At 38.9% G+C, this 20,695-nt stretch overlaps 1 protein-coding gene across 1 annotated transcript; it reads left to right on the forward strand.

Annotated features, from left to right (window-relative positions):
- The first annotated feature begins 197 nt into the window (after positions 1 to 197).
- cand2 (cullin-associated and neddylation-dissociated 2 (putative)) lies at positions 198 to 18,518 on the forward strand. The gene is made up of 24 exons (XM_007569621.2): positions 198 to 414; positions 1,095 to 1,238; positions 1,618 to 1,772; positions 1,915 to 2,038; positions 3,077 to 3,134; positions 4,962 to 5,160; positions 5,921 to 6,026; positions 7,293 to 7,432; positions 7,740 to 8,050; positions 8,331 to 8,472; positions 8,677 to 8,795; positions 8,995 to 9,150; positions 9,709 to 9,930; positions 10,021 to 10,227; positions 11,203 to 11,390; positions 13,533 to 13,692; positions 13,962 to 14,102; positions 14,391 to 14,530; positions 14,642 to 14,817; positions 15,833 to 15,928; positions 17,297 to 17,466; positions 17,540 to 17,704; positions 17,858 to 17,965; positions 18,095 to 18,518. The coding sequence occupies exons 1-24, from the start codon at positions 347 to 349 to the stop codon at positions 18,323 to 18,325; spliced, it is 3,726 nt and encodes a 1,241-aa protein (XP_007569683.1). The 5' UTR covers positions 198 to 346; the 3' UTR covers positions 18,326 to 18,518.
- Positions 18,519 to 20,695: the final 2,177 nt, after the last annotated feature.

Below are 20,695 nucleotides of genomic sequence, written 5' to 3' on the forward strand. Positions count from 1 at the left end.
TCGCCAGAAAGATGAACACATAAGTAAAGCACAAATACCTGAAAAATCTATTCAAGTACAGTAACTACGTACTTTTACTTTTTTTAATTTACAACTCTTCCATTCTTGCACGACACTTAGGTGCGATACATTTTATGTCCACATGGGGGCGACATAAACCACTACACTCTGATTTAACGTCTATTTTTATCTTTACCCACTAGGTGTCAGGTTCCACCGACCGTTTGCTCTCCCTTCAGCCCACCAGCCTCGCCATGTTGTCAGGGTAAATCTTTTGCTCCACTTTCACCGCTTTGCCACAGATCATAAGTTTCAGAGCTACGGTGTCAGCGGTTAGATTACCACCATGTCGAGTGTTTCGTACCACATCTCCAGCTTGTTGGAGAAAATGACATCAACTGACAAAGATTTCAGGTAAAGTAAGAGTTTGTCAGCAGCCTCTGAAAGTGACATGACACATTTAGTCTGACTGATGTCATGGGAATGCCAGTGTGGGTCCTCTTTCCAAAGTAAAACCTATTTGTTTGTGAATTTTTTCCCCCTATTTACTGACTCTATAAGTTGCTCACACAACTCATTATTTACCAAGTCTCCTAATGCCGTTAGTCAACTAAATATAAGGGGGAAAAACTTAAGGTTTTCAAGAAATTTATAAAAAAGTTAAATCAAATACATAAAATACAGAACTATTGTGGTGGATATTTAATGATCAAAAATAAAGGCTTTACTCGTCTGTTATTGGTAAACTTGAGATGTTTTCTTTCAACTTAATTGAAAGCAAACACGGAACAAAACATGTTCCATGTTTGGTTTAAATGGAAAGCAATGGAACAAAGCATTTCTAATAATGTTAGAACATTATGGAACAAAACATTTCTAATCATTGATAACTTGTTAATATTCCTTCAAATGTGTTTGAGTCCTCTCTAAATACATCATATGGATGAATGGATGCATGTATCTTAGTCGGTTTACTCTCACTGGCTTTTCACTTCATAATTCTTTCAGTAAAATTTACATCTTAACCTGACAATCTCACTTTTTGAACCTGTGTTTGAGTTTGTATTTGCTCTATGACGTGTTTGTGCATCCAGGTTTATGGCCACAAATGACCTGATGTTGGAACTGCAGAAAGACAGCATTAAGCTGGATGAGGACAGTGAGAGAAAGGTGGTAAACATGCTGCTCAGACTGCTGGAGGACAAAAACGGAGAGGTGCAAAACCTGGCTGTAAAATGGTAAAACCTACAACAGACGCATTCCTCAAACGGTGTGGAATATGTCGAGAAATCATTCACTTAAACATAAACCAGTGTTTTCATACATCAGTTGTATGAAATTCATTCACTATTTACTTACTGATGAAAAATGTCCGTCTACTATTATGACTTCTTTTAGATGAATGTTTTAATTTTATTTACATTTTAATTGACTTGTACCAGAAGTAAAAAATCAAATGACACCCAAAAACTGTTTATCTGGGATAGACAAACGTGTTTACTGGAAGTCTCTTTTAATTTCAATGGAACGATGAAATAAGATATAAATGTATATGTCTGCATTAAAAACAAACTTTTGTGAAGACATAAACTGAGATACAATATTCTGGATTTTTAGTTTGGCCCCTCTGGTGAGTAAAGTGAAGGAGCCTCAGGTGGAGGTGATGGTGGACATCCTATGTACCAACATGACGTCAGATAAGGAGCAGCTGAGAGACATTTCCAGCATGGGACTGAAGGCCGTGATCGCTGAGCTGCCACTGTCTGCCTCAGGTGAAGGCTGGTTGTTGCTTCAGCTCTGTCCTGTACGCCAGAAGAGTCAATAAAGAGTTAAATTTTGGATGAATGTCCATAAGATTTGTGTTTTGAGCTTAGGAATGATACCTCCTCCTAAATTTCCCCGTGATGTTGGCAGGTTTGAGTCTCACAGCCAGCGTGTGTAAGAAGATTACCTCTCAGCTGATTGGTGCCCTTGGGAAACAAGAAGACGTGTCCGTTCAGTTAGAGGCTCTGGACATTCTGTCTGACATGTTAGGAAGGTAAATATAAGTCTCTTTTAAAAAATCTCATGAGGTGTTAATCAAATAAATGAGGTAGTATGTAAAAAAGTTATTGAAAGTATGTTGCAACTAGACCTGTCACGATAACAAATTTTGCTGAGCGATTAATTGTCTAAAAAATTATTGCGATAAACGATAATATTGTTTCAGGACCTTTTGACACTGATTTAATGGAAATGACGTAATAATGCATGCGATTTCCTGCCATAGATAGATACATTTTCTTTTTAAAAGAACACATAACACTGGAACTGATAATCTAAATAAACAAAACCAAAAACAAAAATAAAATGGACTCTCAGTCTCCATTAACAAAAAACGTACTTGAATAAAAACTAAACAACATAAAGTCAAAGTGAAAATAAATACGGCATTCAACCAAAAGAGTACAGATTATGAAGTCTGTATACTATATTGCCCTTCAGTAATCACTAGATTTAAATAGAGAAGATGGGCACATCCGACTACCTGATGCAATAGTTCATACACAGGTTTTTTTGCCCCTATTTTCTTAGAACGTTGGCCGTTCTAAGAAAATAGAACAGCCACAACTCGTACACAACTAGTGTAGTGTGCGCTGGATATTACACTAAGAAAATGAGGAAGGGAGGGTCAGTGGAGAGCACCGGAGTTGAGCCTTTTTTATTCAGTGTCATCAACAGACAGAAACAAACGGCAGGAAGAGACGATAAAGCCGATAATTAAAATGTGGTCGATAGATTTAATTTATCGTCCGATTAATTGATTGATCGTTTATCGCGACAGGCATAGTTGCAACTGTTGAGGCAAGATGTCATTAATCAGTCAGACCACGTACGGGGCAAACAGCTGCTTAAGGGTAATTCTTCAATTATAGGTCAGTGCACTAGCAGCTACACACCTGCGAAGCACTTTGTCTGCATCTTAGACATATTTGATGCTATCAGAACAGAAACAGACAGACACAGATACAAACAGATAAACTAAAGCATTTTAAGCATTTGTTGTGTATTTTAAGTATTTTGTTTTCCCCTGCAGGCTGGGTGGCGCTCTGGTTGGTTTTCACAGCTCTCTCCTCTCCAGCCTGCTGCCTGAGGTAACAAACTGATGAAAACAAACTCTAACTGGAGTGTTATTTAAAAAAACAAAACAAAAAAAAAACAACTTCTTAAAAAAAGTACCACAAAACATCCATGCATAATTAATATGATTAATTTTATGTAATTGACCATTCTGCAGTCTTTAACAAGTTTTCTGTAGGGATTGTTTTATATTTAGCTCAAGCCATTTTTTCATCAACTCTGGTCATTGTCCATGTCCCTACTGAAGAAAAGCATGTTGATACCACGACTGTATTTGACAGTGTTTGGGGTAATGAGCAGAGTTTTTTTTTTTTTCTCCCCATGTAGCATTTTCTACAGAGGCCAAAAAGTTAACTTTGCTATTGTTTGGCCAGAACAAATTTCTGTATGTTTTTGCTGTGCCTCATGCCATTCTTTCATATAGGTTAGATTTGTGGAAAAATGTCTTTACAATTCAGGACACTGGCACTCAAGTATCATTCTGGTTTACAGACATTTTAGTAGGCTTGTCGTTGTTCCATATTTGTTCTGTTTGAAAACCATGAATAAAACAGCGCTCTGTGTGATATGCAAAACTTGGGATATTGTTTTATATTTTTGTCTTTATTTAAACCCCTGAAAATGTTTATCCTGACCTTTCTAATGTGTTCCTTTGTCATAATGATGCTGTCGAAGCCTTTGCAAAACAGCTATGTTCATATTGGGATGTATTGCATACAGGAGGAATCTATTTTTACTAATTATGTCACTTCTGAAAGCAGTTGGGTGGACTAGATGGTATTTAAAGAGTAAACTGAAGCCTTGAAGAACATCTTTACATTTGTCTTAGCTCACTTCAATAATTTGTGTTGGTGTATGTTGTAAAATCTCAATTATATCATCATGACTGCAAACAATTTGCAAATTTGTGCAGGGGCTGATCTTGTTCACAGCAGTGTATTGCTGATTTAATTTAAACAAGCAAAACAAAATGTCTGATGTACAACAAAGGGACAACAAAAGTAAACATAAAACATGGAACTAATTAAATGCTGTGCATCAGAGCATTTGGAAACTGGGAAATAGGCCAGAAGAGGTTAACATTAAAGGACATACTGTTCAAATAAAGAATGTAAGAGATCAAGTATGCTCTGAGGTTAGAGCTGGACTCTGACTTATGTCTTTTTTCAGTTTCAAATACCTTCTTGTTGCATTAATACAATGTATGTGCCTTTTTGTATTTAAAACAAACAAAAAAAAATAAGTCGTATGACACTCCTCCACTTCTCTTTCTTTTGAGAGAAGAGTCTGCACAAGATCACTGGTACACACAAAGAGGTCTCAGTAACTTTGAAGCATTTTTGCAACAGGAGAGAGTCCCCAGTTCCAGCCTGCCTTTTCACAACAACCCACACTGTAAACTGAAAATCTATCAGATAGTCTTTATCTTAGCATAAGATTGTAGTTTTTAGCATATTGTGTCTAAACAGAAGTATTTTAAAGTCTACAGAAACACATTGGATGGTGTATTATACTTTTGTCTTGGAGTACATGTAACTCAAGTGCTAAGGGGAGAAGGTTCACTGAATTTAATGTTGCAACCTCAGGTACTGAACAAATTGTTGTTGTTTTTTTTATTATTATTTAAAGTTAGCTTTTACTGCAGTACACTAAATGTATATCTGAAATACAGATGTAAATAAAGTGTTCTGTGAGTAGAGGCGGTTCATAATATGGGCCACAAGTAAGGTTGTTTGCTGCTGAGGTTGTGAAGACTACTTTACAGCCATTTTGAAGGATTTATCTTGAAATCAACTTATCTTCATCTGTTCAGCTGTTTGTTCATTACCTTCATCGTCCAGCTTACCAACTCCAGAATGGCGGTCAGGAAGCGTTCCATCTTGGCTCTCGGCCAGTTGGTGGCCTGCTGTAGCCCCGCCCTCTTCTCTCAGCTGACTGAACACCTGTTGAAAGAACTGGCAAAGAACCCGCAAACATCACTGACGAGGACATACATCCAGTGCTTGGCAACTGTTAGTCGGCAAGGCGGCCATCGAGTTGGTGAGAAATTTTCTCTTTACTCAGGGTACAATTAGTTTTCCATATGAAATTTTATATCATATGATGAGGATGTTTAAAATTTATTAACAACATATTTATAACAGTATGCTCCTATTAAATCTAATAGAAATGAAATAATGATGACATCTAATTTTCTTTTTTTTGACTTGGACGTACATATTTGTCCTTTTGAATGAGTGCTTGCCTCTTTGGTTTTCTTCTTTCTCTAAACCCAACGTCATCCAAAACTAAAAAAAAAAAAATGTTTATTTCACATTTATTCATTGAAATTGATGCGTAGACATTGTTTCCAATATTCAAAAGAGTAGCTTGTCTAGGAAGTGGTTGTGCGTGTTCAGCCATTCACATTTACACTTATGGGTAATTAAAGCCCATATCACTGACAGGTATAACGCCATTATTGCACAAAACAAATAAATTTATCATTTGTAGTTCTGACAGCCTTTATTATTCAAAAATAGCTAATTGTCAAAAACCGTCCCTAAAATGTTGCAATGAAAGTTCAATGCAAGTTGAACTTTCATTCAAAAGTTCAACTTTGAAGTTGAACTTTTGAAGTTGAACTTTGAATGAAGTATGAGAACTTATACTTGTTCTCATGGCAACCGTAACTTTCGTGGTTTCTGTAACAGGTTTGTATTTTCATAACAAGCATTTTATAGACTGGTATAACTGTTTAAATTAAGGTGATGTGTCACAATTTATTGTAACTTTAGATTTCTTTCCTGTTTTATTGCAGGAGAGCATTTAGAGAAACTGATCCCAATGGTGGTGAAGTTCACCAGTGTGGAGGACGATGAGCTGAGGGAGTATTGCTTCCAAGCCTTTGAAGCCTTTATACGAAAGTACAAACAAACACGTTGCTTCCTTCACTTCAGGAAAACATTATATTGAATTTCTCCCGTTTCCTTTCCATTCATTAATGCTTCTCATCAGACATTCACCTCAGCCTAACCCCAAACCACTGGGCAGGTTAATTATCTGGGGAAATCTAGCCAGTCTCACCATGAACAGAATAAATTACACACCGAGTCACAAACAAACAAACTGGCAGATAATGTGAAGCCTGTATGTTATCTACAAGTGTGCTTCTCAGTACACCACAGGTTAGAAAAGTAAGCTGATCACCTGTTTAGAAGAAGATGCATTCTTTGGCTCTGATCAAAAACCGCTTTTTGTTGGGTCACAGTTTTAGGTGTTTGTTGGTAAAAGTTCTTTACAACAATCACATGAATTTTATTGAACATCTTTCATTCACTTATTTACATTGAATTGTTTGAGTTTGCATTTTTTTGTTTGCCTTATCCTTCCGTTTTAATTACAGCTAACTGTCAAACACTGTGATATCTGTAAACAGGTGTTATTCGGACAGATGTTCCGGAAAAATATCCTCTGTGCATTTGTTCATTCCCCTCATTTAATAAATAGTTGCGTGCTTAAATACAACACAGTTCAAATAGATGACAATTATTTAAACATTTTTATTTTGTATTTTTCGGACTATAAGCCGCTACTTTTTTTCCCCACACTTTGAACATGCGGCTTATAGCCCGGTGCGGCTTTTCTGTGGATTTTTCTTCAACGTTTCCAGTTTTCTTTATTTATTTATTTATTTTTTTACTTTGTGGGTGCAGTTTATAGTGAGGTGCACCCTATAGTCTGGAAAATACGGAATTTATTGAAATTTATTGAATATGAATCATGATATCACCAACACGTTTTCTTGCAGGGTTGCTCTGTTTTTGGCGACATCTTTCCTCCTATTACCTCTGTTCAGCTTGAACATGATGCTACCACCACCGTCTTTTACAGTGGGGTTGATGTGTTGAGGGTAACGTGTTATATTCAATAAACGTGGTATTTTTTTCTTTGAAAAGATTGTGCTTTGAGAGTTGAGCTGTAATAAATTCAAATAAAACAGAATAAGAACAAATAACACTGTTTACTGGGATTTACAGGACATAACTGGAAACTGAAATGTATAAATTTAGCCAAGAAGGCCTAATCTTTAAATAAACCTCTTGATAAAGATGCAAACAATCCTAATTTGCTTCCCTTTTTTGAGAACATATGTATTTTTGTCTAGTACTCACATTGTGTTTGTTCACTAGATGTCCAAAGGAAATGTCACCTCATGTTGCCACAGTGACCAAGCTCTGTATGAAGTTCATGACCTTTGACCCTAACTACAACTATGATGACAACGAGGAAGATGAAGACAGCATGGACATAGAGGATGGAGCTGATGAAGGTTTGTTGTCAGGTTTTTATCTGATGTTTTTCTTGAGCAGAACAGTAAGATTTAAAAAAATATATTGTATATCAAAATCTGATATTCACCAACATAAATTAATGAATTCTGTTTCTTTTGTCATAATCATAATTAAAAACATGAAGATTCTGACCTGGGTCTTCAAAAAGGAGAAAAATCTGGGTTTTAATCAAATGTCCAAAACCCCAGTTCTCTGCTTAACCACTGTCAAAACATCATATTAGAAATAAATTCCAATAAATCTTGAAGATACTCTGAAGAAGTATCATGTTTTAACTTCTCACAGAATCAGATGATGAGTACAGTGATGACGACGACATGAGCTGGAAGGTTCGCCGCTCCGCCATCAAGTGCCTGGAGGCGTTGATCAGCACGAGGAGAGACCTTCTCCTCTCCTTCTACTCCTCCATCTGCCCGGCTCTGCTGGCCCGATTTAAGGAGCGCGAGGAGAACGTGAAGGCTGACGTTTTTGCTGCTTTTTCCACTCTCCTGAGGCAAACACGAGGCGGTTCAAGTCATCACAGCCTCATTGCAGCCAGTTCAGAGCCAGGAACGAGCCGGGAGGAAGAACCAGCGGTCGCTTTGCTGAAAAAAGAGGTGCTGAAAACGGATGTTAATACCTGAGGCCAGAAGAAAAATTTAATCTCTAAAACTGAGTCATTTATTATTGCGTGAAACATTGTTAAAATTAAAATCACCATATGTTATGTGACTGCACGTCCTTACCAGGGGTGCCACTAAATGAGGTCAACAAGCGCTGTATTTTAGAAACAAAAAAACATTTTACACTTTCTGTCAAGAAAGGAAACCCATGTCTTGCAAATGGGGTCCTGTTTTGAGATATCCATGTTTAATGTGTGATTTCATCTCCGTTCAGGTGCCGGTGATTGTGAAGGCTCTCCATAAACAGTTAAAGGAGAAGAGTCTTAAATCTCGGCAGGGCTGCTTCTGTCTTCTCACAGAGGTGGCCTACACAGTACCTGGAGCCTTGGAAGAGCATATACCCGTCCTTATACCTGGTACACATACATTGTGATATTGACCCATTATCTTTATTAATGTGGTATAAATCTCAAATTTATTCAAGGTCAGCTTTTTTTTTCATTTTCAGTTTTTCACACTGAAACTATCTCTTTGTTGTTCCCTTTAGTTTACTTTCTCTTTCCTTTGCTTTCTTTTTTCTTAATCCCTGCTTTTTTTTGTTTTCCCTCCTCTTCTTCCAGGCATTGTCTTTTCTCTGACTGATAAATCCACCTCCTCCACCATGAGGATTGATGCTCTTTCGTTCTTCCATGTTCTTCTCATCTCCCACCATCCCCAAGCCTTTCAGCCACACATGCAGGTTGATCAAATCTCCTCTATTGCTTTGCTCTGAAGACTTTAAACCAAAACAATGAACATGCATTTTGTGGGAAGTGGTAAAGTTTGGTCAGAACAATCTCAGTTATCTCAATGTTGTCTTGAAAATCACACCCTGAACCATTAATGGGTGTCTGGGCGTCTCAACGTCTTCATAGTTGTCCTCTCTGTCGCTCCTGCAGATGCTGCTGCCTGCCGTCCTAACATGCGTTGAGGACACTTTCTATAAGATCACCTCGGAGGCGCTGCTGGTCACTCAGCAGTTAATCAAAGTGATGAGGCCACAGGGACAGACGACCACATCCTCAGGTTTTGACCCAAAGCCTTTCATTCAGAAGGTATATCCTATTTTTTAAATGTTGTATTCAGTCTACATTGTTGGGGTTGGAATCATTATTATTTTTTTGTTTTAGGAGAGGAAAACCAGCTTCAGTTTACCAAAAAACTGTTTAGTCAACAAAGTGGGTCTACTTTAAAGATATACTACTTAAGATATAAAAAAGAATTTGATTTATGTGCAGCAAACATCCAAACATCCTTTGCTTATCCTGCTTGTAGGAATCTGCAATGCTTTTGTGTTTTACCTTTAAACACGGGGGAAATCTAAAATGCTTATATAAATAAATTGGGAAAGCTGTGTTATTTGTGTTGAGTAGAAATTAGGTTTCTGCTTCCTCCAGAATATCAAAGAAACATTTATCCTTGCAGGCTTTGTCCCATTTCACTGATTATTTTCTTTCACTGGATAAGTCTGTTGTTGTTTACATTGTTTTGTTCTAATTTATTATTTGTTCCTGTTTTGGTTTTTTTGTTTATTTGCCTTGGATTAGCTGTTGTTTCGCTCCAGATGTGTTTTATTTTGTCACATTTTCTTTATTAAATCTTCTTTCCTGCAGGTGTTTTCAGTGACAATGAAGCGGCTCAAAGCAACAGACATTGACCAGGAAGTGAAGGAGAGAGCTATTTCCTGCATGGGTCACATGGTGTGTCATCTTGGCGACCACCTGGGGACGGAGCTGCAGGGAGTCTTGGGGATCTTTTTGGATAGGTTGAAAAATGAGATAACAAGACTGACAGCGGTGAAGACCCTCACCCTCATCTCTGCATCTCCACTAAAGGTTCACTAGGAAACTTTTTCTTAATGAATTTACAAAAATAAAACCTGACTTTCTTTTAAAATATGAAAGCAACATTCCTCGCTCCTCCAGATTGACATGACAGCCATCCTGCCGGAGGCTTTGTCGGTGTTGGGGTCTTTCTTGCGGAAGAACCAGCGAGTTCTGAAGCTTAGCACGTTGGCCTGTCTCACAGCGCTGGTTACCCATCATGCCGCCAGCATCAAGCCAGCTGCTCTGGAGCCTGTGTTAAGTGAGATTCCTCCTCTAGTGGATGAGAGCGACATGCATGTATCGCAGGTACTCACACCGACAATGCTTTTTCTAAAACCAGATATTTTTTTCTGTCTGTAAAACACTAAAATCTCTGCATCACTTAAACCACTAAATATTTTTTAGATGAATTTGTCACAGTGAAAATACACCAATCAGACATAGTATTATGGCCACCTGTTTAATACCTTTTATTCTGCCCATTGCAGGCCCGGAGCATCCAACAATAGCTGCATCGCTATTTTGGTGTTTGGTATTTTGGGTCAATATTGATACTTTTGATATTGATGTTGACCCGATATATCAGCACAAATCATAGATACTTTTATTACTTATTTTGTAGTGTGAAATGTTAGAAAAGGCTTGATCAAGTGATATTACTCAAACAGAGAACAATAGTCAATGTCAACAATAGGTTTGAGAACAACTGACCCTTTTGTTATTAACCAGTGGGCCTGAGTACAGAGTACAAGCTCTGTTGGATGGAAGTAGTAAGGCGGACTAAATGCTGGAGAATAGGGCTTTTATAGGTGTGTTTATTTCAGATTATGGATGCAGGCTGGGATAATCCGATGCTCATGTTTTGACTGATATTGGACTAATTTCTGATATTAATGTCCGATCGCGACATCCCAATCTTTTATTTCTTAATTAGAAACTTGGGAAGCAGTTAGTTCAGCATGTAGGGACATTTGATTGTTTTATTTAAACTGCATACATTTTTATCAACTATATTTATGGTTATAATAGTTATAAACAATTTATAGTTTATATCAACTATAAAACTAATTTTAATTTATGACTCTGCATCTCGGTGACACAATGGCGATAGTGGAGAGTTGTTGCCTTCCTAGTTAATTTTCACTGTGCTAAACCTGCTGCCAACTAGAGAAAATAAAATCAGGATTTGAACCATAAAGTATGACTTTATGTGAGCCAAACTTCTGGAGCTGTTTTTTGCTGTTAAAATGCTTTATATACTTTATCCTTTCCTCTGTTTAGGTGTCCATTACCTTGTTAACTTGCATGGCCAAAGCCTGCCCCTCTTCCCTGGCTAAAATCAGCTCATCTGTGCTGTCTGGAGTCTTTAAGCTCATCCACTCCCCGCTGCTGCAGGGTGGAGCACTTCTGGCTATACTGGACTTCCTCCAAGCCCTGGTGGTGAGCAAGGCTACAAACCTGGGCTACAGGTAAGCTGGTGAGCTCAACTGTCCCAACATCTGGAAAACTAAGAGTGTCGTACTCGGGTCAACACAGATTGATGGGAAAGTCATTCAGGACCAATAACTGCTAATAGTTTACAACCAATGAGTTGTTGACCAACAAAGGTTAAAAATTGCAGATAGGAATCAGGTAATTTTAGAGCTGACGTTGCAAATGGATGTATCTTTTCAGCTCTATAAAATTACAATCATGCCAAAATTTGGTGTTTCCCTCAGGCTTGTAAACAGCTGTTATTTCATCAGGGTATGAGAAAACCTTCCAAAACTTACAATGTCAAAGTCTCCTTTGCTGATTAGAAGCTATTATATTTTATTACAGAAAATAAAAACAGTGAAACTTGATCAGGGCTCCCCTCACGTCACCGGTCCAAATTAAATCATGTCTCCAGTGTGTGGACATCACTCTTGAGTCACAACTGAGTCAGGCCCGCTTTGTTATTCTACGAAATCAATAATGATGTGATTACTGTTTTCAAGGGGAACTCCACAAATGATGCTGATAAGGATCACTTCGCTAATCACAGGCAGTAATACTGAGTCTGGTAAAACTGACGTGTAATGCCTTCTGTGGCTCTCCAGGAACTTTGTCAAAATTAAGGCTGTCCCAAGCTGACGTATGGAGAACATTAACCAGTGCCAAAACTGATAAATGACCTGACTATAAAATATCCTACACTTAAACTTACCTCAATTGTTGGCCTCATGTGGTGGCAAGGAAAACCGATCTGCTGGTCGGAGGGTTCCAGCTTCTTTTTGGGGGACATTTTCAGTGACATAAGGATGGCATGTCAGATGCAATTAGGCTCTGAAGACTTCTATAAAACTTGTGTGTTAATCAGTGGCTCTGTTATGACAGGACAGCAACAGTCTCCGTTTGTGCAACACAAAAAGGTGGAACTTATTTCCTCCAAATGACATCAACCTACTCCAGATAAAAAGATAAAAATGTTCTCATCCGCAGTGACAAGATGCAAGAAGAGGGCCAGGTTGAGGAATTTTGAATCCAGATTTCCATACTTCTGAAATATATGTAACCAACTCTATGATCAAAATATGCATTGCTTTAGACTATGATGAAAGCACTCTGACATTAACATCTAAATTAAATACACTCACATTGAAAAGTAAGAATGCCCACTTTAAAGCTTTTCCGTACGATCGACTCAGTGACTGCAAAATTACCCACTTCCTACCCCTGCAAAACATCATCAACCATCACCCACAAACACCATGCTTGATGTGGTTGTGGTGCTGAGATGCTGTGCAGGCTCTTCATGCACCATGCAGCTGTTCATTATGGACGAGGATCTCTGCTTTGGTCTGATCTGTCTAAAGAACACTGTTCTCGTAATCTTGGGATTCTTTCAGATGCAACTTTGCAAACTAAAGTTGAAGTGCTATTCTGTTTTGAAACCAAAAACACTTTTTTATTCAACCTGAACACACATATGTTTACCCTTTTTCATGTTTGTAGTGTAATAAACTTTAAAATTTTATATTATTTTGGCCTGTTGAGTCTTGCGCTTTTGCTTTTGGGTTTATTTGTTAACTCAACAGGATAAGATGACCAACAGTGCTAAGATGACCACTCTTGGGGAGACTTTTATGTTGACTGATGGAAAATCAGTTTAACCCTTCCCAGATTGATGGGAATCAGCTGTAACTTCTCGACATTGCTGAAGTTTTCCTGTCTCGCAGTTCTGTTGGTATGCACAATGTGCTTCAGGCCATTGATCTCCCAAAACTGCTGCTTTTTTGAGGTGTTGATGATCAGAACCTGAATCCCCGCAGGTTCCTGTTCATTACAAAGGGCATCCTGTGGTTTGAACTCATACTTTTTTGTGTATTTGAAGTCAGATTTACGTCATTTTAGAGTCTGTGAAAGACCCAATCATTTTTGTTGTGCCCCAAGAAATAAAACCATAAAACTGCAAAAGTGTCTACTTTTTACAATGACTGTTAATACCACACAACATAGATTATGTTTCATTTAGCAGTGTTGTTGCACTTTGCAGTGATTTGTGATGTATCAACACCTGTACATAAGTACAGGCATCATACTTTTTTTTCCTTCTTCATTTTGCTTCCATATTTTCCTCTCTTCTTCAGTCAGTTGCTGAAGTCTCTTATGGAGCCATTTCAAAGCTCCAAGTCCTCTGCGGACGCCCTGCACAGACAGTCCTACCACTCCGTGGCTCGCTGTGTGGCTGCTCTGTCCTCTGCTTCTCCAAAAGAGACGCCTGGCACTGTGGCCAGCCTCATACAGCAGGTGTGTGACTCTTCTTTTCAACTATATAGGAAGAGTTTTTCTCAAGGTATTAGATACTGTTTGTTTTAGTCCGTCTCATAAAATCCCAGTGAAATCCTCAGACGTTTGTGGTTGTAATGTGTCAAATAAAAATGGATCTCTTACTAATACCTCCTACAGTATTAACACTCCCCCTTTCTTATTATTTTTGTGAAACACGGTAGCACTGATGCTTAACGATGTCATCCTGGGTGTTTGTCTTATGAAAGCTCACTTCTCTCTTCCCTCAGGTGAAGAACTCCAGTACCCCAGAGTCGGCTCAGGTCCTGTCTCTGTTGTGTCTGGGGGAGGTGGGGAGGAGCGGCAGTCTGGGAGGGAGTAAGGAGGTTCAGGGAGTCATCTTGGAGGCCTTCTCCTCAACCAACGAGGAGGTAGGACACAGATGATAAAAAAGCTGAGCTTGATAGCTCTTCCAAACCGGCATAAAACAAAAGGACAGGAAAAACAAAGAAAAATTTCACACTCATTTCACAGTCATTGGATTGAGGTTTTCACATATTCAGTGAAAACACTGAATAAAAAATAAAAAATAAAAAAAACGATCCCCTGGAGCAACTTCATCTCTGTTTCTTCTTAAAGCCACAGCTTGTTGTTGTAAAAATATGCCAACACAAATTATCTTCACAAGCATTGAGGCATCATCCCTTCTGTGTTCCCAGATAAAAACAGCGGCGTCCTGCGCTTTAGGAGGCATGGCGGTCGGCAGCCTAAATGAGTTTCTGCCCTTCATGCTGAAGGAGATCTCAGCTCAACCACGAAGACAATACCTGCTGCTTCACTCCCTCAAAGAGGTCATCAGGTCAGTGTTCATATATATACTTTATATCAAAGGTTTTATAAGCTAAGCAAGTTTTGTCCCTTGAGGCCTTCATGGTATCTCCGCTGAAGCTTTTTCTCTTTCTCTGCTCAGCGCATGTCCAGCCTCCAGTCTCTCACCTCATGTGGAGTCGATCTGGGCTTTGCTGTTTCAGCACTGTGAGAGTCAGGAGGAGGGGACCAGGAACCTAGTGGCTGAATGTTTGGGAAAACTGACCTTAGTCAACCCTGCACAACTTCTGCCCAGACTAAAACAACAACTTAAAGCTGGTATGGTGGGGGCCAAGTTCTTTTTTTCTGTCCTTTGTTCATCATGTTGGATCTTTTTAGACATTTAGATACCTCACATTTCCACTTACCACATGACATTTTGAAAATAAATGAGCTTAATGGGAACATGCCAATTACAAAGTTTTTTGATAAAAAGTTTTACTGCCAGGATGACGTGTTTTTTCATATCTACTGATGTTGGTTTGTTTCACAAAACTGTAAATCAAACACTTTTTTAGCATCACACAAGTCATGTGATAAACAACTTGTGTTATTTCTCTTATTTTATGGAAACAATGCAATTGTGAAGTTGTTTTTTTTGACATTAGCAAAGTATCAAAGTTTTTCTCACATTTCTAATGGAAATGCTAGCACTGCAAAACATAAAGAGCTCTACGCATTTATAGAGGAAGAAGATAAGGAGGATGAAATGATCAGTTTTCAAGAATCTGGAGTGGTGTTTTTGTTCTTTAATAGCTGCTCTAATGAAACTCTTATCAAGAAACATATCACGTCAATCTATCCTGGCTGAATAATAAAGATTATAATGCTTTCTTCCACAGTTAAAACCAGAGCAAAATCTCTTTACAAATAAAACATAACCATTTTGTTATCACTTATTAATAAAACATAATCAAAGCACATTGCACATGGCCAACGGAGAAACACAGAGTTTTATGGAATTTAGGTACAATAAAAACAAAGTTTAATCACGCTGCAAGCCATTTACTGTTTCCTGAGTAAAACCCAACCAGCTTCATTTTGTCTCTCTGCAATGTCCATGGGAACTGGGACACACATTTCTCTTTTTCCTGAAGTGTTTCTGTGCTCATATCAGCAAAACCACGGAGTTTAACCTCAGTTATTTTAGTTCAGATACCAGGGGTGTAATGTTAAAAATGGATTACTTTAAATATCTCATTTGTAGAATTATTTTTGGTAACTTGTAGAACTTGACCCACGTCATGAAACAGAATCTAGTTTTAACCCTCTGCTCATGCTTGTTGCCTTACAGGTTCTCCTCTGACTCGCAGCACGGTGGTGACAGCTGTAAAGTTCACCATCGTTGACCATCCAGCTCCCATAGACTCACTGCTGAAAGACAGCATTGGTAAAACACAGCTTTAGCAGTAAATCTTTACTCTTTGTTCACTTTTTAATATAAATTCTACAACAATGTTTTACTGGCCATATGATTGCACATAAAAACGTTTGTGAATGGACTTAAGATAATCAAACCTCAACATTCCTGGGAAACGTCAAATTCAGCGCACCGTGTTGCCACTCAGAACAGCCTCAGTTATGATGAGCCGTAGTTTCTGGTGATATAACTTTATGCAGGCTTTGTGTGAGTATCTGATTCAGAAGTAGTCAAACTTGGATAGGGTACATTAAACAGGCCTGATAGGCACAAAGAAACCTGCTGTTTTGGACTCATTCTGATGATTTCTGCCTCAGCTCTTCAGCTGTGATGAGTCTATGCTTACTGAAGCCTCAGTTGTTTAACCCTCACAACCCATAAGCTTCAAGCACAATTTGTTTTAATTCGCAGATGATTTTCCAACTAAATATTTCAGTTAGTTCAGTGGTGAACTCAGCTACCATGATGTGTCCGTATTAGCATTCTGAAAACATCATACCTTGCAAAAAAATATTTATAATCCTTCAACATTTTTTTTTACATTTGTTATGTTGTAATTACAAACATCAGTGTATTAACCTAGCTTTCACGCAAAAGACCAATACAAAGTTGTGGATTTTATTAAGTAGGAAAAATTACAACAGCATTATGCCGCCAACACCATGTTTCCTGGTGAGGTTGTTGTGTTTAGAATGACAGGTAATGTCTTCATTTCAACCCACACGAAGCATTTTGCATGAATGCCAATAAGATCCTTATTTACTGTTTCCCTTTTGGTACTATTGATATACTGCAGCAGGAAATTCTTATAGCTTTTTTAGACAGCGACTTCCTTCCTGCCACTCTGTCACAATGATAATATTTAGTGTGTGACTAATAGTGGCTCTGACTTGTCTGATGCATTTTGATCTTTACTTATGTTCTTTACCAAACCTTAAAAGGCGAGGAGGGAACAGCTGCATTTATGTACTAATTTTGTAACTTCTAAAGGTAGTGAGTGGCGCTTCATTACCTTTAGGCCAAGTTGGATGGATACAAATGTGTGTATAGATTTTTTTTCTTTCTTTTCACAAACTTTTAAAACTATGTGCTGTTTTCCTTCTACTTTACAATATGCAGTACTATTTTTTGGCCTGTCCCATGAATTTCTAATGAGACACAATTATGTTTGTGGATCTACTGTGACAAGAAGAGTGTAGAAAAATAGATTTTAAATTTGAAATCCAAAACCATTTTTAGCATTCTTTAGTATATTAGCGGCTTTTTTTTTTTCATATTCGTTGAAGGTTTCAAACTTTGTTAATGGTGATACAAAACTTTTCTCTTTTACTCCGACAGGTGACTTTCTGAAGACTCTGCAGGACAGTGACATCAACGTGCGCCGTGTCGCCTTGGTGATGTTTAACTCTGCTACTCATAACAAACCATCTCTCGTCAAAGGTCTGCTGGGAACAATCCTGCCTCACCTTTACAAGGAAACCCAGATCAGGAAGGACCTCATCAGGGAGGTGTGTTGGCTGATGGAGACTCTGCAAGTAATGACAGTCTGTGCAAATGTAATGCTTTGCATGTGTGCTGCAGGTGGAGATGGGACCCTTCAAACACACGGTGGATGATGGTTTGGATGTGCGTAAAGCAGCATTTGAGTGTATGTACACTCTGCTGGACAGCTGCCTAGAGGGGCTGGACGTCCTGCAGTTTCTGGATCATGTGGAGGAAGGACTCAAAGACCACTATGATATCAAGGTGAGCAGGAATATTATTTGAAAATGAAATAAGTGCATCAAATAAATGTCAAGCTTGCTCCATGGAATGTAAGAAAACAGCAATTCAGCTTCCTGGTCTGTTAAAGAACAAACCGCCTGTTTTTCTATCACTTCTGTTTATTCTGGGCTGTAGATGTTGACCTTTTTGATGTTGGCCAGACTGGTTTCTTTGTGTCCTGCTGCTGTTCTCCAAAGACTAGACCGACTGGTGGAACCTCTTAAAGCCACCTGCACCACCAAAGTACTGAAATACTTTGAAATTATTACTGAAATATGAGGCATTTGACCCAATTTGTTGACCTGAAGCTTAACCAGAATGCCCACCAAAACAACATGAGTTACACTCTGTGGCATCTCCTACAATCTACAGGTAAAGGCCGGTTCTGTAAAACAGGAGTTTGAGAAGCAGGAGGAACTGCGGCGCTCAGCCATGCGCGCTGTCGCCGCCCTGCTGGCTGTGCCGGAGGTGGAGAGAAGTCCCAGCATGACTGAATTCGCCAACCAGATTAGATCCAACGCCGACATGGCGTCCATCTACCAGAGTGTCCAGGGAGGGGAGGCAGGAGGCTTAGGCCCCACAGAGAGCATGGATATGAGCTAAGCTCTCCTTAAGTGGCTTAGAAGAGAAAATGTTGGTTTTCCAGGGTTTTTTTTTTTTTTTTTGTATTTTTAGAGCTTCAGGCCAATGTTTGATCTAACGTTTGATGCTTTGTTTACTGTGTGAATTTTTTTTCTGCCTTGTTGGATCTTATTAATTATAACCTGTCAATGTGGGCTGAATAAATTTTGAAATATATTATTCTGAAAATAGTGCTTTTTCCACAAACATCTTATAAAGAATATAATTTTTTATTAGACAGCCAGTTTGAGCTCTTTATGACCTGGAGAGAATGCTGCATTGTCATTGAAACAAATGAAACTCTTTGTTCATGTTCTCTTGAACGTGTTTGTAGATGCACCACGGCTTCAGAAAAGTTTGATTTTTATTTTTAAAAAGTTGCAATTAGAAAGGTGCCAAGACAAAAGCAGTTTTCTTAAATCCAGCCTTGTGGTGATGCCATATTTATCCTGGCATTCTTTTACAGTTCTTTGGTCTTGCCAGTCATGGAGGATTGATTTGAGTGTCACTATGTGGATAGATGTGCTGCAAGCATTTAATAAATTAGGGCCAGGAATACTTGTGTTTGAATGGTCCCCGGACCTTATCTTGTGAGCAAAAATGCAAAATCTGTAAGGATCATGTATTTTTTACTCCAGTAGTTTCCACCCTTTTATGGAATACAGGCAGATATGTGAAGGTTTGGAATGATAACACTACCAGTCTTCGTTTTCTGTAGGGAGGCAGAAACTGCAGTAGTGGATTATAGAATCTATTAATACACTTGAAGCAGAGCAAGATTCCTGAGATGACAAAGTTAGCTGATCTTGCAAACCTGACAAATACTAGACTTGAGTTTTACTTCTATCTGGTGGCCGGTGTAAAACTGTTAGACAAACTGGTGAGATATGAATGGGGGGGAACCAGCCTTATAAGCTGGAGCTTGATGACATTTGATAGGCTACAGGTGATTCTCGTCAGCATGAAGAGTGGACTGGTGGTGCCTCCTCACACCACAGAAGGAAAAAGGAAAACGCACTGAGGAGGAGAAGGGAGCAAATGAATCTGGTGCCCTAACACACCCAGTGTCATCTTTCCTGTAATCATGTAATCAATTTTTATTAAATTAAAGTATAACTGTTCAGTGTACATAAGAGCAGGGGTGAAAGTAAGGGGGTACGGCAGGGGACTGCGTACCCCTAAAAGATTTAGCGGGGGTTCACAGTACCTGCAAGAGAGAGGAGCGGCTGTCTGCTGTAAAGAATCATTGGGTTCACTGTGCAGCCCTGCTGCATCCACTAATCAGTCGTTACTGATTAGTTTTTTAAGAACAATCTAAAACACGACTTAATCAGTTAATAAATCGCTTTTTTCCCATTTCATATTGTTTCTGAACTGTTTGCGCTATGCTAGAGCAGCGGTGCAATATGTCGATCGCAGAAGGTTTTGAGTCGATCTCGGCATTAGGAGACAAACTGAACGCCGCCAGGACACTGAGACAGTGGTGCAAAAAGTGGGTAGGCAGCACATGCAACGCATAGGGGCGCAGCACCAGAGGGGGCGTCAAAACCCCGTCTGGAGGGGGCGGCGCGCCGATTATGTAGCGAATTTCCTGCACACGCCTTTGCACGGTGGCTCTGGATGATTCTACTCCAGACTCAGTCCACTGCTTCCGCAGGTCCCCCAAGATCTGGAATCGGCACTTTTACACAATCTTCCTCAGAGTCCGGTCACCTACTCTCATTGTGCAGAGTTTTCTGTCACACTTTTTCCTTCCCACAGACTTCCCACTGAGGTGCCTTGGTACAACATGCTGCGAACAGCCTATTTGTTCAGAAATGTCTTTCTGTGTCTCACCCTCTTGCTTGAGGGTGTCAATGATGACCTTCAGGACAGCAGTCAGGTCGGCAGTCTTACCCATGGTTGCAGTTTTGAGTAATGAACCAGGCTGGGAGTTTTTAAAAGCCTCAGGAATCTTTTGCAGGTGTTGATTCAGATGATTAATTGATTAATCATCTGAATCATTAATGATTAATGATTAATTGCTCATTCAGAGAACATTTTCATGATATGCTAATATTTTGAGACAGGGATTTGAGGTTTTCATGAGCTGTATGCCAAAATCATCAGTATTAAAACAACAAATGACCTGAAATGTTTCAGTTGGTGTGCAATGAATCTAAAATATATGACAGTTTAATTTTTATCATTACATTATGGAAAATAAAGAAATGTATCACAATATGCAAATTTTTGGAGAAGGACCTGTATACACACACGCACGCATGCACACACACCACACACACATATGGAGAGAGAGAGGGACAGAGAAAGGTATATACTTATAGGTTGCTATCGATATATATAAAAAAA

The sequence above is a fragment of the Poecilia formosa genome, unplaced genomic scaffold, assembly GCF_000485575.1.
Source record: "Poecilia formosa unplaced genomic scaffold, Poecilia_formosa-5.1.2 Scaffold243, whole genome shotgun sequence".
NCBI classification, from domain to species: Eukaryota; Metazoa; Chordata; class Actinopteri; order Cyprinodontiformes; family Poeciliidae; genus Poecilia; species Poecilia formosa.